This window comes from Microcaecilia unicolor, chromosome 2 (assembly GCF_901765095.1).
Source record: "Microcaecilia unicolor chromosome 2, aMicUni1.1, whole genome shotgun sequence".
In the NCBI taxonomy this organism is placed as follows: Eukaryota; Metazoa; Chordata; class Amphibia; order Gymnophiona; family Siphonopidae; genus Microcaecilia; species Microcaecilia unicolor.
This window is the reverse complement of record NC_044032.1, coordinates 348,978,097-348,994,700: the sequence shown is the minus strand read 5'-3', so window position 1 is coordinate 348,994,700 and position 16,604 is coordinate 348,978,097. Positions and strand designations below refer to the sequence as shown.

At 46.4% G+C, this 16,604-nt stretch overlaps 1 protein-coding gene across 1 annotated transcript in view; it reads right to left on the bottom strand.

Moving 5' to 3' along the window:
• LOC115463719 (stimulated by retinoic acid gene 6 protein-like) overlaps positions 1 to 16,604 on the bottom strand; it is a 393,767-nt gene that overhangs the window by 190,696 nt on the left and 186,467 nt on the right. The window contains exons 8-9 of the mRNA XM_030194443.1: positions 8,159 to 8,204; positions 6,650 to 6,793 (exon numbers count right to left, since the gene is read on the bottom strand). Of these exons, the coding sequence (XP_030050303.1) occupies positions 6,650 to 6,793; positions 8,159 to 8,204 (190 nt within the window). The remainder of the gene's footprint in view (positions 1 to 6,649; positions 6,794 to 8,158; positions 8,205 to 16,604) is intronic.

Genomic DNA, 16,604 nt, shown 5'->3' with positions numbered 1-16,604 from the left:
TCTGTCCTCCCCTCCATGTCCAGTGATTGTCCTGTGCCCTGCCCTCCCATCCCTGTCCCGCGATTCTGCCCTCCCCAGCGATTCTCCTCTGTCCTGCCCTCCCCATCCATGTCCTGCGATTCTCTTCCCTCCTCCCATCCCATCCACGTCCATCGATTCTCCTCTGCCCTGCCCTCCCCTCGATGTCCCGCGATTCTGTCCTCCCCTCCAGCGTTCCGTTGCCTTCACTTGCTTGCGTTCGTAACATCCTGATGTCAGTTCGCCTCCAGCATTCCCTTCCCGCTCACTGTTCCGCCCTCCTCTGACATCATTTCGTCTTCACGTGAGGGTGGGACAGTGAGAGGGAAAGGAATGCTGGAGGCTTGCTGACGTCAGGATATTACGAACCCAGCCAGCCAGCCAGCCGTAGAATGTTGACGGTACAAATTATTATATTAGATGATAGGGGATTATGGCTTGGTATTGATCTAAAGAGGTGTATGTATGTGTGTGTGTAATTTTTAGTATGTTTTGCTATACTTAGTTTTCTTAATGTAGGGGCCCTTCTACTAAGCTCTGTTAGGCAACTAACGTGGGGTTTATTGCACAGTGGATAGTAGTGCAGACATGTATTCATGTCTCCTGTGCTACAAAGGGGAGGGTCCAAGAAAGCACGAAGGCAGACGGTCTGCAAACTCCAAGATGGAAAGCAAAAAGAAGCAAATCGTGTAGAAATGAAATGTAATTTATTTAAACAATACAGCAATATTTATATGAATACAAAAAGTCCTTTGCTGCCAAATATAAGGCAAATTGAAGAAGTCAAATTAATCCTTCATGCATGACTTCTTCAATTTGCCTTATATTTGGCAGCAAAGGACTTTTTGTATAGCCCCTGAAGCAGCCCAGTTGGGCGAAACACGGCCTGTGTCGGGCTGTTTGTATTCATATAAATATTGCTGTATTGTTTAAATAAATTACATTTCCTGTGCTACAAAGGCAGCCACTGTGGTAAAAATCCCACATTAGCTGCCTAACAGAGAAGTGCATGGGATCAGGGCATAACATGGATGGGGGGAAGCAGGGGCGTAGCCAGCCTTCCGTGGGGGAGGGGTCCAGAGCCCAGGGGAGGGGGCACATTTTAGCCCTCCCCCACCGGCGCCGCCCCCCCCCCGCCGCTGCAGCCTACCTTTACTTTTGCTGGCGGGGGATCCCACTCCCCACCAGCCGACGTCTTCTTCTCAGTCCTTCCTGCTCTTCAATTTGTTTGCTGACGTCTTGCAAGTTGTACATGCAGGATGTCAGACTCAGAGAACAGAACTGTTCTCTGAGTCTGACGTCCTGCACGTACGTCAGCAAACAAATTGAAGAGCAGGAAGGACTGAAAAGACGTCGGCTGGCGGGGAGTGGGATCCCCCGCCAGCAAAAGTAAAGGTAGGAGGCGGCGGGGGCGGGTTCGCCGGGAGGGGGGTCCTGGGGTGAATCTGCGGGGGCCCCGGCCCCCTCAGGCCCCACGTAGCTACGCCACTGGGGGGAAGTGGAGCCATCTGTGACAGCTAGCATGCAGGTCAGTACTGTGCGCTAGCTGTCATGACTGCCAATAGCACAGCTGAACTTATTACCACCTCAAGAATAAGAACATAAGTAATGCCATACTGGGACAGACCGAAGATCCATCAAACCCAGCATCCTGTTTCCAATAGTAGCCAATCCAGGTACAAGTACTTGGCAAGATCCCAAAACAGTACAATACATTTTATGCTGCTTATCCTATTAGTATAGCAAAGAGAGGGAGCAAAATACAAACCAAAGTCCGAAGAACAAAACACAAAAAGTACCAGGGGCCTTCAAAAAAAGGAGAACACTTTTATTGATATATTTTGTTGAAAACAATCCTTAAATGGACCCAACACGGTCCATGTTTCGGCGCACAGCGCCTGCATCAGGGGTCACAAAGCGTAGCATTCAATACATATGCTTGAAGCGATGTGTCTCACCGCCGTGTTATCCCTTCTTGAACAGAGAGAAGTCCTTGAGTTGCTAGGTTTGTCCTCAAGGTATTGTGTTTTGACAGAGCTACTCCATTATTATGCAGGCTGCACTGGTTGCCCATTAAAGCCAGGATTATTTTTAAACTATGTGTTTTTGTCTTTCAAATATTATATGGCATGACACCAGATTGCATGCAGCCCTTAATAACTATTCCCCTATGCATTTTAACCTCTGGTTGTAAGGACTACCTTAGATTTCATCTTCCAGATTGCAAGAGAGTGCGCTATAAGTCAGTTCACTCCGCAGACTTTAGATACCAAGGTGCTAAGTGGCAGAACTCACTGCCAGTGGCAATCAAGGATCAGCCTGATTACTTGGTATTTCGCAAAAGACTGAAAACTCTCCTCTTTGAGAGTTTTCTATCCATTGATGGAGTATATTAGACTGCAACTGGCCATCAATGGTCTATATCTGATATTTTGTTTATGGCGTTGTAAAACTTGTCTGTTGTTTATTTACTGTTAGCCATATTGAACTTGAGTATGTTCAGGATAATGTAAGGTATAAATGTCAAAATAAATAAATAAAACATGCACAATTCACAATTTCAAATCTAGAAAAAAAGATGTAAAAACATATCCACCTGACATATTTAGGGGCCCTTTTACTAAGCTGCGGTAAGCACTAACTTGTGCTGATGTTTTCTTGCAGTCCAGTATCTCCTTTCTCCTTCCCCTCTCCTCTTATGGTCCAGCAAGCTTCCTGTCCCCTCTTTCTTCCCCTCCACCTCTATGGTCCAGCAAGTCCCTGTCCCCTCTCCCGTCCCCTCCTCTTTTATGCTACAGCATTCCCTGTTCCCTCTACTCTCCCTCCATCCTAAAGTGCAGAATCAATGTTCAATAGGGCAGTGGCTCAGAGAGGCAAGCAGCGGGGGAAAACACAGCCTGGTAGCAGCAGACGTGGCTGCAGGAACCCCGATGCCATGCTCCTTCCAGGGTTGTGTAGATAGCAAATGCTTAGCAGGCTTTCATTTCTGGTGTCTCAGCCAGGGCCGTGCCAACACGGTAAGCGGGGTAAGCACTGCAGGGGGGCTCCTGCCTTCAAGGGTGCCGCGCTTACCCCGCTTACCGTGTTGTACTAGACTCCCGATGAACAAGACCTATGCTGATCCGCTGCTGCTGCCAGCGCTGCTTATTTCCACAGCCAGCATAAGAAGAAAAAGAAGCATGGAGCCGCCCGCAGCAGCCTTCAGACATGCGCTGTTCTCTGCCCCCTGGCGTCAATTTCCCATTCTGGGGGCAGAGGACTGGCAGAGCCGACAGCGCATGTCTGAGGGCTGCTACGGCCCCATGCTTCTTTTTCTTCTTGTCAGCGCCTTCCCCTGCCAGGTACTGCCACATGACTTCCTGTTTTTTGGGGGGCAGGATCGGAGACAGCCCAGGTGGAGTGCTGCCACCGCCATTGATCTAAAGCAAGCTTTGAGGGGGGAGGGAGTGAGATGACTGGACCAGTGCAGAGCAGAGAGAGTGAGAGATTATTGGACTGGGGGGGGGGGGGCAATGATGCTGGGACCTGCAGGGGACATACTGGACCCACAGAAGGAGGGGAAGTGGGAACAGGAGAGAGAGAAGAGATATGGACATTTATTGGATCCCAGGAGGAAGAGAGGAAAGACAAATAGTTGCTGAACTCCCAGAGAGTGGGGTGGGAGGGAAGGAAGAGAGAAGAAGACATGCTGGTCCCAGAGTTGGGATTGGAAAGACAGGGGAGAGCCAGAGAGAGATAGGGAGAGAAAGAGGGGACATGGAAAAGAGCAGGGGAGAGCCAGAAAGAGATGGGGAGAGAAAGAGGGGCCATGGAAAAGAACAGGGGAGAGCCAGGGACATGGAGAAGAGCAAGGGAGAGCCAGAAAGAGATGGGGAGAGAAAGAGGGGCCATGGAAAAGAACAGGGGAGAGCCAGGGACATGGAAAAGAGCAGGGGAGAGCCAGAAAGAGATGGGGAGAGAAAGAGGGGCCATGTCAAAGAACAGGGGAGAGCCAGGGACATGGAAAAGAGCAGGCCAGGGAGAGCCAGAAAGAGATGGGGAGAGAAAGAGGGGCCATGGAAAAGAACAGGGGAGAGCCAGGGACATGGAAAAGAGCAGGGGAGAGCTAGAGAGAGGTGGTGAGAGAAAGAGGGGACATGGAAAAGAGCAGGTGAGAACCAGAGAGAAGATGCTGGATGGAAGAGGGGTACAGAGAGAGAGAGATGAGTTTAAAGATGGAGAGAGAAAGAGGGGACATGGGCAGGAGAGAGAGAGAAGATGCTAGGGAGAAACTGGGGGAGGCCCTAGCAGTCAGCCTGAGAAATGCTGGATGAAAGGAGGGAGAAAGAGGAAAAATGCTGGAAGGGGGGGCAGAATGAGGGAAGACGCTGGTAGGGAGGGAAAGAGGAAAGACACTGGAAGGATGGGGTGAGAGAGGACATGCTGAATGGAAAAGGGTCGAGAGAGACAGACAATGGACGGAAGGACTGGGAGAGGGTAATGGGTGGAAGGATGGAGAGAGAAAGAGGGATGACACTGGATGGAAGGGTAGGAGAGAAAGAGGGACAATGCTGGACATGGATGGAAGGGAGGGAAGTATATGTACATGGATGGAGGGGAGTGAGGAGAAATGCTAGATATGGATGGAGGGAAAACTGCTGAATTTAAGAGCTGGATCGGGACACTGAAGGATAGGGACAGGGCTACAGATGGTAGACAGTATGCATAAGGACACAGGAGGATGATGGACATAGTGAGAGAAATAATATCAAATGGAAAGAAGACACTGCATAAAACAGAAGACACTGGGACCAAAGCGAATAGAAAAACTAAATGATCAGACAACAAAGGTAGAAAAAAAATATTTTATTCAGAATTTATTAACTGGAATATGTCAGCTTTTGGAAATGTGCACCTGTGATGTTTTGCATGTAAGTTTCAATTTTTCTAGTATTGCTGCATGCTGAGTCTGACTTCTTGAGGTAACTTTCCAGTTCAGTATTTTGCCTTCATATCTGTTGTGTCATGTGTTTTTCATGTGTGATCAAGGTGCAGCATTCTGCTAGCGTGTAGTATTTTCAGCCCTTTTTGGTGGTGGTGTTATTTTTTTTGTTTCACTAGGTTGTGAATTGGTGTTTTAGAGCCCGGTGTAATTACAGTGCTGCCTTTCCACGCATAAGGTTGTAGCTCGTCCTGTCCTTGGAATTAGTGCTGTTATGGTTTGGTGAGGTTATGCGTGTGTTTTTAGACAAGTTTGTGTATAGTGTTTTGCAGTTGAGCAATTGTGGTTAGTATATGCTTTGAGCAACCACTTTATTCTTTGACATCCACGCGCCTTGGAGCCTCGCTAGCGGATGCGGAGCACATTGCCAGGCAGATCCTGGGGGGGGAGGCACGCCAACTGATAGTCTGCAGGGGGGCGCCAGAGACCCTAGGCACGGCCCTGGTCTCAGCACAATGGAAGTGAAAACCTGGTAAACATAGCTTACTGCCACATTGGGGTTAGTCACCGGGCTGTATATCCTGCTGGTGCTCTCCTCTCTGAGCCACTGCTCTGTTTGTGTTAGCCCTGTGCCAGACCTCCTGGGTCAAGTGATTACTCTGTACATTGTGTGTACCAAATACCAAGCAATGCAGACAGAGACCATGAAAGATACAGAAATGCTTCCTATTGTATTGGGTACTATAACTTTTTTGAAAGCAATTTCCAAGCACACACTGATAGATTGTTTGTATATATTACATTGTATGAACTCCAGAAGGAAGCTCTCTTTGGTGCAATACAAGCACTATGAAGGACATTAGCATTAAATTTGAGAGACTGAAATCACACTCCATATACATTGGCTTACGAGTGAGGTTCATTACCATCATGGTAGGTGCAAAACTAATTCATTTGGAGACATTGCCCCCAGGGATAATAGTTAACACAAGCTGCATAACTTCCTGGCAGTGAAACTGTAGCAACAAGCACCATTTACTTAGAGGCCTACAAGTAGTTTGAAGTAATCTGTGTTACCAATAACTAGGGCTTTTTTTGAGGGGGTACTGAGTACCAGCACCTTTTCCATTGTCTGCTAAAATTGACTCATGGTCCCCAAGGTTTAATGGAAGAGCTCAGGCTCTACACAACAATTCTGCTTTGTCATAGATTCTGTGACTGGTTGCAGGGAGCCTGGCTATTGTGGGGTGGGTCCCTCAGTGATCACCCACCCCTGAAGGGTGGCCTGGCATTTGAGTACTGGCACCTTTTTGCTAGAAAAAAAGCACTGCCAATAACACAGATGTTATTTTGTACTAAATAGGCACCATTGGGTCATTTCTAGTGATGCATATATTAAGGTTACAATGAGTTTGGGATTTGGATTTTAGTTCAAGTCTTTCTCAGCAGTTCAAGGTACAGCAGTTTCATTCAGGCTCAGTAAGTATTTCCCTGTCCCTACTCCCTGGAGGGTTTACAATTTCATGTGGCAATGAAAGATTAAGTGACTTGCTCAACATCACAAGGAACAGCTGTGGGATTTGAAACTGGCTTCCAGCCCACCAATCATAAGCTACTTCCATCACTTTAATGAATAAGCCTCTTAATAAATTGATAAAAAGGGTGAAGGTGATCTAAATAAGAAGCTATTGCCATTGAGGAGCTACTTACAAGTTCTGCCTGTAATCCCATTCGAGCCCTCATAGCCATTATGAAGATATGGACAAATCGACCCAGTAGAAAAAATAAACAGAAAAGAGAGGGCCAGTGAAAAATAACTTCTTCATAATCACCAAAATTCTGCAGGCCAAAATTCTGCAGGGAAAAGAGAATATAGTTTAGAAGAATGCAATGTGTAGTTTTTATTTTTTAGTTTAGATGGGGGCAACTTCCTCCTGCTTTTTTTTGGGCTTTCAGCTCAGTCAGAATGGGGCTTGGATCTGGTGTCAGGAGTCTTCATTCAAAACTATATGGTAATTTTTACCTGATATATTTCCCCAAGCCAGCTTCCCTGTCATCAGCTCATCCAGAACCCATTAATCCTGGGATCTAAAGTCAGGCATTAGGTATTGCTGTTCTGTAATCATGTGGTGGCACTCCAGGGACTGTGAATGTTGCCTCTGCAATATTCTCAGTCCCAATTGGTCAGGGGAGTGGAAGACCTGATCCAAAAGCTGACTTTAAGTCCTCTGCATGGGTATCAAAATAATAAAGGGGATAATTTTGTATAGGTTCGAAAACAGAAGTTTTGGTCGGTGTGTGGTCTATGTGAGCCTTTTATAATACACTCATCTGGATTACTGCAATTCTCTCAATGCAGGACTCCCACTCTACTCTTTAAAACGTGTTCAACTGGTGCAATCTACAGCTGCTCGCCTTCTATATCATGCCCAGCCTTTTGATCATATTACACCTTTACTATATCAAGAACACTGGTTACCCCTCTCTGCGTGCATTCAGTATAAACTCCTGATTTTGATCTTTAAGTCTCGCTCTCCAACTGCCCTGGATTACCTCTCCCGCCTTGTCATTCCATTCACGCTCCCTCCGCTCAACAGATGCTAGCCTGCTCCAGTTGCCTCCTCTCTCTATTATTAGATTGGAAACTACATGAGCAACAGCTTTCAGTTACATTGCTCAACCCTCTCGCCTCCATTCAGAACCCTCATATGCTAAATTCAAGGCTTCTTTGAAAACTCACCTCTTTTCTCTGCCCACTCTTAAAACTTCTTTCTGTTTTCTCTAACAGCATGGTATTTTTTTTTAAATTGTAAACCGCTTTGAAACCATCTTTGGCTAAAAGCGGTATATCAAAATTTTGTGAATAAAATAATTAAAAATAAGGGAAATCTAGATGTTTACACTGTACTGTAGCAAAGCTGAAGAAAGGTTCTTTAATACTGGATACACCATTAGATGTTACATAGAAAAACCTTTTATAACAGTTCAAAAGGGCACTTTGGAAGGTAAAAAGTTCATTTATCCTAATATTATCACTCTGCGCACTATTCAGTGGCAGCAAAAATCATGTTTTTAAACACTAGCTGTGGCATTAAAAAAAATAACTACATGGATAGAGGTTCAATAGTAGCCTAATTCTCCTCAAGCACTTTCTAGATAGGGTTTGGAAAGATTACTTTTCATCAAAAAGAAATGAAGATTGAACTCTTGGACACTTACATCTCCATGTGGGCACTCTGCAATGTACATGGTAGTGACTATAACCCTGCAAAACATTTTGTTATTAACAAAGCATTAATATCAATATACAGTACAGAATCATTGCATGTTTGTGTGACATTAATACACTGTGGAATTTACATGATCACTTGTACACTCAACTGTGTCATGACTGGAAAAAAAATCCAAGGTCATAGACAGTATGGATATTTTAATATATGTTGTCATTAATACCAATAGAACTTTGCTTTTAATGCTATAGATCACAGACTCAGTGAACTAGGTATGTCAGGAGCAGTTATGGAATGATTCTTTGGATTTCTAATGAATAGATAATTATGCAACAAAAAATGGCAAAGTATTCACTGCTTGGCAACCAGGTTGTGTCTTCCCCAAGGTTCAGTGCTATCGCTATCGTTATTCAATATCTATCTTAGCCCATTTGGTCAACATTTGACACAATTAAGAATTTTCATATTAAGTTATGCAGATGACAGCTTTCTTTTCTGTCCAGAGCAAAGCTTTTTTGAGAAAACACTAAAAAAATTAGGGAGTACATTTCACAGATAGACAAATAGACTAGCGAGAATCATTTGAAACATAATAAAAGCTGCTTTGGTTTGGAAATTATGATAAAGTTCCAGAGAAAGAGCTTTCTTTAATATCAGGAGAAGCTTTGAAACTAGAGTGTGAATCACTGGTGCTGAGAATTATTCTGGATTCTAAATTGACATTTGAGTCCCAGATTAAATCTTTAACAAGGAGATTCTTTCTTATGTTACAACAACTAAGAAAAGTTCAACCTGAGTTCAAACAGTTTCAGAATTATAACTGAATTAACACTATTACCACAATTAGATTACTATAATTCATTACAGAAGTCAATTCAATTAAACAACAGAAAAAAATTACAGTTATTGCAAAATACCGCCACCAGGTTGATATTTGGATTAAAGAATTTTGAGAGTGCTGCTCCTTTGTTGAGCAAGCTGAACTGGTTACCCGTTAAATTCACGTATTGATTTAAAATGACTTGTCTGGACTTCAGATTTCTCCATGGTACTAATTCAGGGGCCCTTTTACTAAACAGTGTAGGTGCCTACGTGCACCCAACGTGTGTCAATTTGGAGTTACCGCCCAGCTACTGTGTGGCACTTGCGGTAATTTCATTTTTGATGCGTTTCCGCTAAGCGCGCCGGAAAATAATTTTTATTTTCTGGAGCGCACCAGAAACTGGGTGGTAATCGTCACTCTATGCGCATAGATGATTACTGCATGGTGAACGCATGAGACCTTATTGCTAAGTCAATGGCTGGCGGTAAGGTCTCAGACCCAAAATGGAAACGCACCCATTTTTATTTTACCGCACATCCATTTTCGGCAAAAATTTTAAAAAGTCCTTTTTTACAGGCACGCTGAAAAATGGATCTGCATGCACCCAAAACACACGCCTACACTAGCGCAGCCCATTTTCAGTGCACCTTAGTAAAACGGCCCTTCAGAGAGTTTAACACATATGATTGCTATCTCTAAAATTGGAATACTTCTAGAAATCAACATAATTGGAAGATTTCCTTTCTTTTATGAAAAATATTTGAAATAATAAAACAACTTGAGCAGCCTTTTTCATTTCAGGGACTAAACATTTGGAATCATAGTAACATAGTAACATAGTAGATGACGGCAGAAAAAGACCTGCATAGTCCATCCAGTCTGCCCAACAAGATAAACTCATATGTGTATACCTTACCTTGATTTGTACCTGCCTTTTTCAGGGCACAGACCGTACAAGTCTGCCCAGCAGTATTTCCCGCCTCCCATCACCGGCTCTGGCACAGACCGTATGAGTCTGCCCTCCACTATCCTCGCCTCCCAACAACCAACCTCTTTTCCCCCACCTGCTCCGCCACCCAATTTTGGTTAAGCTTCTGAGGATCCATTCCTACTGCACAGGATTCCTTTATGCATATCCCATGCATGTTTGTATTCCGTTACCGTTTTCATCTCCACCACCTCCCGCGGGAGGGCATTCCAAGCATCCACCACCCTCTCCGTGAAAAAATACTTCCTGACATCTTTTTTGAGTCTGCCCACCTTCAATCTCATTTCATGTCCTCTCGTTCTACCGCCTTCCCATCTCCGGAAAAGATTTTTTTGCGGATTAATACCTTTCAAGTATTTGAACGTCTGTATCATATCACCCCTGTTCCTCCTTTCCTCCAGGGTATACATGTTCAGGTCAGCGAGTCTTGCTCATACGTCTTAGAACGCAAATCCCATACCATTCTCGTAGCTTTTCTTTGCACCACTTCCATTTTTTTTTAACATCCTTCGCAAGGTACGGCCTCCAAAACTGAACACAATACTCCAGGTGGGGCCTCACCAACGACTTGTACAGGGGTATCAACACTTCCTTTCTTCTGCTGATCACACCTCTCTCTATACAGCCTAGCAACCTTCTCACTACGGCCACCGCCTTGTCACACTGTTTCGTCGCCTTCAGATCCTCGGATACTATCACCCCAAGATCCCTCTCCCCCTCAGTACCTATCAGACTCTCCCCGCCTAACACATAAGTCTCTCGTGGGTTTCTACTCCCTAAATGCATCACTTTGCATTTCTTTGCATTGAATTTTAATTGCCAAACCTTAGACCATTCTTCTAGCTTCCTCAGATCCCTTTTAATGCTTTCCACTCCCTCCCGGGTGTCCACTCTGTTGCAAATCTTAGTATCATCCGCAAATAGGCAAACTTTACCTTCTAACCCTTCGGCAATGTCACTCACAAATATATTGAACAGAATCGGCCCCAGCACCGATCCCTGAGGCACTCCACTACTCACCTTTCCCTCCTCCGAGCGAACTCCATTTACCACCACCCTCTGTCGTCTGTCCGTCAACCAGTTCCTAATCCAGTTCACCACTTCGGGACCTATCTTCAGCCCATCGAGTTTATTTAAGAGCCTCCTGTGGGGAACCGTGTCAAAAGCTTTGCTAAAATCTAAGTAGATTACGTCTATAGCACGTCGATGATTCAATTCTCCAGTTACCCAATCAAAGAATTCAATGAGATTCGTTTGGCACGATTTCCCTCTGGTAAAACCATGTTGTCTCGGATCTTCTAGGAAATTCACTATCCTTTCCTTCAGCATGGCTTCCATTACTTTCCAATAACCGAAGTGAGGCTTACCGGCCTGTAGTTTCCAGCTTCTTCCCTATCACCACTTTTGTGAAGAGGTACCACCTCCGCCGTTCTCCAGTCCCTCGGAACCTCTCCCGTCTCCATGGATTTATTAAACAAATCTTTAAGAGGACCCGCCAGAACCTCTCTGAGCTCCCTCAATATTCTGGGGTGGATCCCGTCCGGTCCCATGGCTTTGTCCACCTTTAGCTTTCCAAGTTGTTGATACACACTCTCTTCCATGAACGGTGCTATATCCATTCCATTCTCAGGTGTACTTTTGCCAGTCCCTCGCGGTCCTTCTCCAGGATTTTCTTCAGTGAAAACCGAACAAAAGTATCTGGGTAGGAATCAATTACCTACCCAGATTAGACAGCTTTCATCTTATTATTTATTTTGAAAGGCCTTGAAAACTTCTTTATTTTCACAAGAGGATTGTAGTTAAAACTTTTCAAAGCATGTAATTATAGAGATTGGTGGACCCTCCTTTTGTCAGGGGTTTCTGCAGCTGTTACTTCACCTTGAATCCTTGGTGTTATAGGTGGAATAGAAGTCCCTTTATACTACAGTATAGTATAGATTATTTTCACCATCCTTTTACTAACAAGATTTTTTGTTTAACTTGAACTACTGCTGCGAGTCTTCACAGGTGGTTTAAGTGATGTGGAGTCTTATTTTACAAAGGATGCGGAGAGGGGAATTTAGACATCCAGGTCAGGACATGCACAATTCCCAATATATCTTATCAAGATTCTGCTAAATGCAGAGTTCCCTGTAAAATATGAGTAAAGACATGGAGGACAGTACATCTATGTCTCTCTATGTCTGACAGGAGCAGTGATTTTAGAAAACTGCACGCGGGGAAGAAAAATCTACTTCTACACCCCACATGTGCATTGGAGCAGCATTCTCAAATTGCTACTATTCTCTCGGTGCATCCTGAACCCCTTCCCCCCTCCCCAAGGGCCGATCCCCCCAGTTGCAGCATCGTCCATCCCCAGGGCCGCCGAGAGGGGGGGACAAAAGTCCCCGGGCCTCCGGGGGGGCCCGGCGCCACCGCTGCAGTGTGGCCCGGCCGGCCGCCTCACTCCAGAACTAACCTTAAGCCTCCTTCTTTCACTTGCGCAAGCAGCAGCAGGGCAGGCCACTCCTTCCTTCTGTGTCCCGCCTTTGCTTGACGTAACGTCCATGAGGGCGGGGCACGGAAGGAAGGAGGAGAGGTCTGCCCTGCTGCTGCTTGCGCGAAGTGAAAGAAGGAGGCTTAAGGTTAGTTCCGGGCCCGGTAGTGGGTGGAGGGGGGGCCCGGCGACATCAGGTGGGCGGCGACCTCGGCTGGGGGCCCGGGGGTGGCCTTGTCCCGGGCCCGGCCCCGGCGGCCCTGTCCATCCCCCCACCTCCGGGTGCAGCATGACAACCCCCCTGGGTGCAGTGTCCCCACCTCAGCACATCACCTCCAAGCCCCCACCCCAAGGGTGCATTTTTCTTACCTACTAGGATGCTGGGAGCAGCCGCGCAACTGTCGGCTCTGCTGGTTCCTTGCTCCCTCTGCACCGGAACAGGAAGTAACAGCAGAGGGAGCAGGGAACCAGCAGAGCCGCGCGGCTGCTCCCTGCAGCCCTCCTGCAGTGTGCACCCGGGGCAGACCGCCCCCACTGCCCCACCCTCCGTACGCCACTGGTTTGCTTTGCTGTCCTTGAACAGTGGTGTGGGGTGAGATTGCTCAGGTGTATTGGTCTGAAGGAAAGAGATATGGAACTGACATCCCTGCTGACAGCAACTTCTATGATACTGTAGTGAGGGAAGGCAACATAGACACTTTGCAGATCCCGGGGATATAGAACTACCTTACCCACAATGCCAGGGGGGGGAAGAGAAGAAAGAGCAACCGGGAAACCCTGACATGGAATCCTCCCCTAGAAAGGAAGGGCAGGACACAGGGAGAAAAACCGTTATATCAGAGGGTGGCCAGTAGAGGGAGCAGCAATGCTAAAACTCCGTTTCCATGGTTAAGAAATCAATATAGGATTCCATCCACCTGGGAGGAGGGAGAGAAAAGGTGCAGGCCAGCTGATGGGAGGGAGGAATCTTTTTTCCCTCCCCCCCCCCCCCCCCCATCTTCTTCACCCCAGAGAAATTGAGAGCTTTTCTGAATATGAAGATCATCATTTGAACGTTTTTCTGATGATAATATAATTTAAGGGGGAGCGCCTCTTTTCACAGCGTGGTGCCTTTTGTGATGTTATTTCAGATTAAAAAAACAAAACAAAACATATCTTCTTTTTTTTCTTCTGATATATCTTAAGTCCAGTCCTTCACCTTTTGTGGTCTAAGGAAGATTTGAGAAAGTTTTCCTATGGTATTTTCGATTTCCTCTTGAACAATGTTTCTTTTCTGTTTTGCTTGTGCAAGAGCAATCTTGTATTATTTGGAAATATAAAAAAAAACTAAAAAAAAAAAAAAAAACTGGCTATACCTCTGGTGTGAGGGAGTCTATAGGTCACTGCCACTTCATCTTAAGAACATCCCTTAGTGTCAGGGTCACTTTAAAACCCTAGTTATGCCCAAGGGGGAAGTGACACAGGAGGGAAGGAACCAGGAGGGCATGGTCCAGGAAATATAAACGGCTGGGCCAGATCTAGGTTAAGGAGGTCCAGAGGAAAGCAGTGATGCCCACTGCATATGCCTCCACCCCAAAGCTAAGAAACTGCAACTATTACGTTCAGGCAGGCCAAGTTCAACTTGGAACCTTGAACACAGTGCCATAGCGAGGGAGGCTGACACCCGGGGCGCCCCCCCTCCGGCGGGCATTCTTATTTCGTTTAGAAGCGAGAGGCGGGCAGGAGGGCCGATCCGCCCCCGAGTCCACGTCGCTGGGAGCTGCGTCGGCTCCGTTGGTTCCTTGCTCTCTCTGCCCCGGAACAGGAAGTAACCTGTTCCGGGGCAGAGGGAGCAAGGAATCAATGGAGACGACACCCCCCCAGCAGCGTGCACCCGGGGGCGGACCGCCCCACCGCCCCCCCCCCCCCTTCCTACGCCACTGCTTGAACAGTTTGTGTTTTGACCTGGCCGGCTGCAGACAAGCCTTGAGCACCTGCTAGAGCCTTTGTTGGTAACTCTGGACCCAGGGACCAGGCCAGAGACCAGTAAGAGTTGCTGCTGAGCAGAGAGACATTCACGTATGCTTTGGCCCTGCAGGAGCAGGCCATCCAAGGACAGTGTTATGTTTAAAGAACTAGCGTTAAGTATTGTTTCCTCCCTTTCTGTGAACACTTTTAAATAACATTATTTGCTTTCACCGTAATTTGCTGAGTGTGTGTGGCTTGACTTACCTGTCTCCACTGCCCACCCTGCCTCACGTTACAACAGAGAGCTCTGCATGAAGCTGAAGTGGAAGGGAGTTCCAGAGCTTAGGTCCAGTGTAACTGATGGCCAAGGCATGAGTGGTTTTGAGACGGTAGATTAACAGGGGTAGAAGTGAGGGAAGACCTGAGTTAAGTGATCAGAGGGTGCGAGGTGAGGAACAGGGGATAAGTAAGCAAGGCAGGTAATCAGATGCAAGAGGAAGATGGCTTTTGAAGACAAGTGTTAAGATCTTGAAATGAATGCATGAGGAGAGAGGAAGCCAATGTTCTAGTTGCAGAAGCAGGGTGATATGGTCAAATGGTTTGGTATTGTGGAGCAGATGGCAAGCTGTGGACTGGACAAGTTGCAAACACTTCAGAGAATAAAGTGAGAGACCAATAACGAGAGAATTACAATAGTCGAGATGGGTAATGACAAGACTTTTAGGAGTCGGGACAGGATAGCAGCCATGGGGAGGATGGATCTCACAGCGCACATGCGGTGGAGGGCAAAGAAAGAGATGCGAAGAACAGTCTATGTAGAGTTTGAAGGATGGGTGAGAATCAAAGGTGATACCAAGAATGTTAATAGACTCAGCAAAGGAGAGATGACAATTACCAGTAGGAGGAGGTGAAGGAGTGGACTTTCGAGGGTTGGGAAAATGGATAGCTTCACATTTACTTTTATTAAGGTAGACAAGGTGATGACATAGCCAGGAGGAGATGTTATTCAAACAGGTAATAAGTTCAGACAGATCCATTCATGTGCAGCATTTCTCTATCCCTTCTCTTCCATCCATGTGCAGCTTTTCTCCACCTCTCCCTTCCCTTCCTTCCTATCCAAGTGCAGCATTTCCCCCTCACTTCCCTTCCATCCACACATTTATCTTCTCTTCCTTTCTTTCCATCCATGTGAAGCATTTCCACTTCATTCCTTTCCCTCCTATCCAAATGTAGCTTTTCCCTCTCTCCCTGCCCCGCCATCCATGTATATTTCTCCCCTCTTCCTTTTCTTCCATTCACTTGCAGTATTTTCCCCTCTCCCTACCCTTCTCTTCCATCCATATGCATTTCCCTCCTCCCTTCCCTTCAATCTAAGTGCAGCATTCCCCCTGCCCCATTCTCTCTTGCATGTCCAGCATCTCCCTTTCCCTTCCCTCTATGTCACCCCCTCCCCCACATGGGCCACACAAACATGTAAGCAGTGCCGGTGAACGCACATCAGGCTCTCTCTGGCTGCTCTGAGACTTCCTTCCCTCTGCCATGTCCTGCCCATGCAGCAACAGGAAGTTGTGACACAGGGAATGACCCCAGAGCTGGTCAGAGAGAGCCTGATGTAAGCAGTACCGGTGAACATGCAACTTTGTAGGGCTCGCATGGGTGAGGGAATAGAAGGAAGGAGAGATGCCAGACACACAGGAGGGAACAGGGGAGAGGGAGGTAAGGAGACAATGTCAGACTCGTGGGGGAACTGTGCCAATTTTGGGGTGGCAAGGCAATTTTTTGGAGTGGCATTTGCCAACCTGTAGTGACGCCTGTGGGTGTTGTTTTACCCTACATTCCACAAGTCTCTCTGTGATTGCTGTAGCAGTGGCAGATGCTGATCTCTGCCAATCTCAAAAGAAAGCAAGCAGCAGGATGAATGACTCTTGAAGACTGCCAATCACAATCACGACTGTCTGCTCCTGCTGTGTCTGAGAGCCATCCAAGTGGCTCCTCTTGTCAGATCCCAGAATGTCACTTAATTGGGTAAAGCTGCATAAATTATGTGGCTGCATAACTGTGTAAATTGTTCTACTTTTATTTAAAAGTGAACTTTGACCTGAGGAATTGGGACCCAGTTCTTGAGTTTTATACCACAAACGATAACCAAAGAGTCATTCTGCTAAATTTCCTCATCCATAACAGCCATTTTAATTTATTTA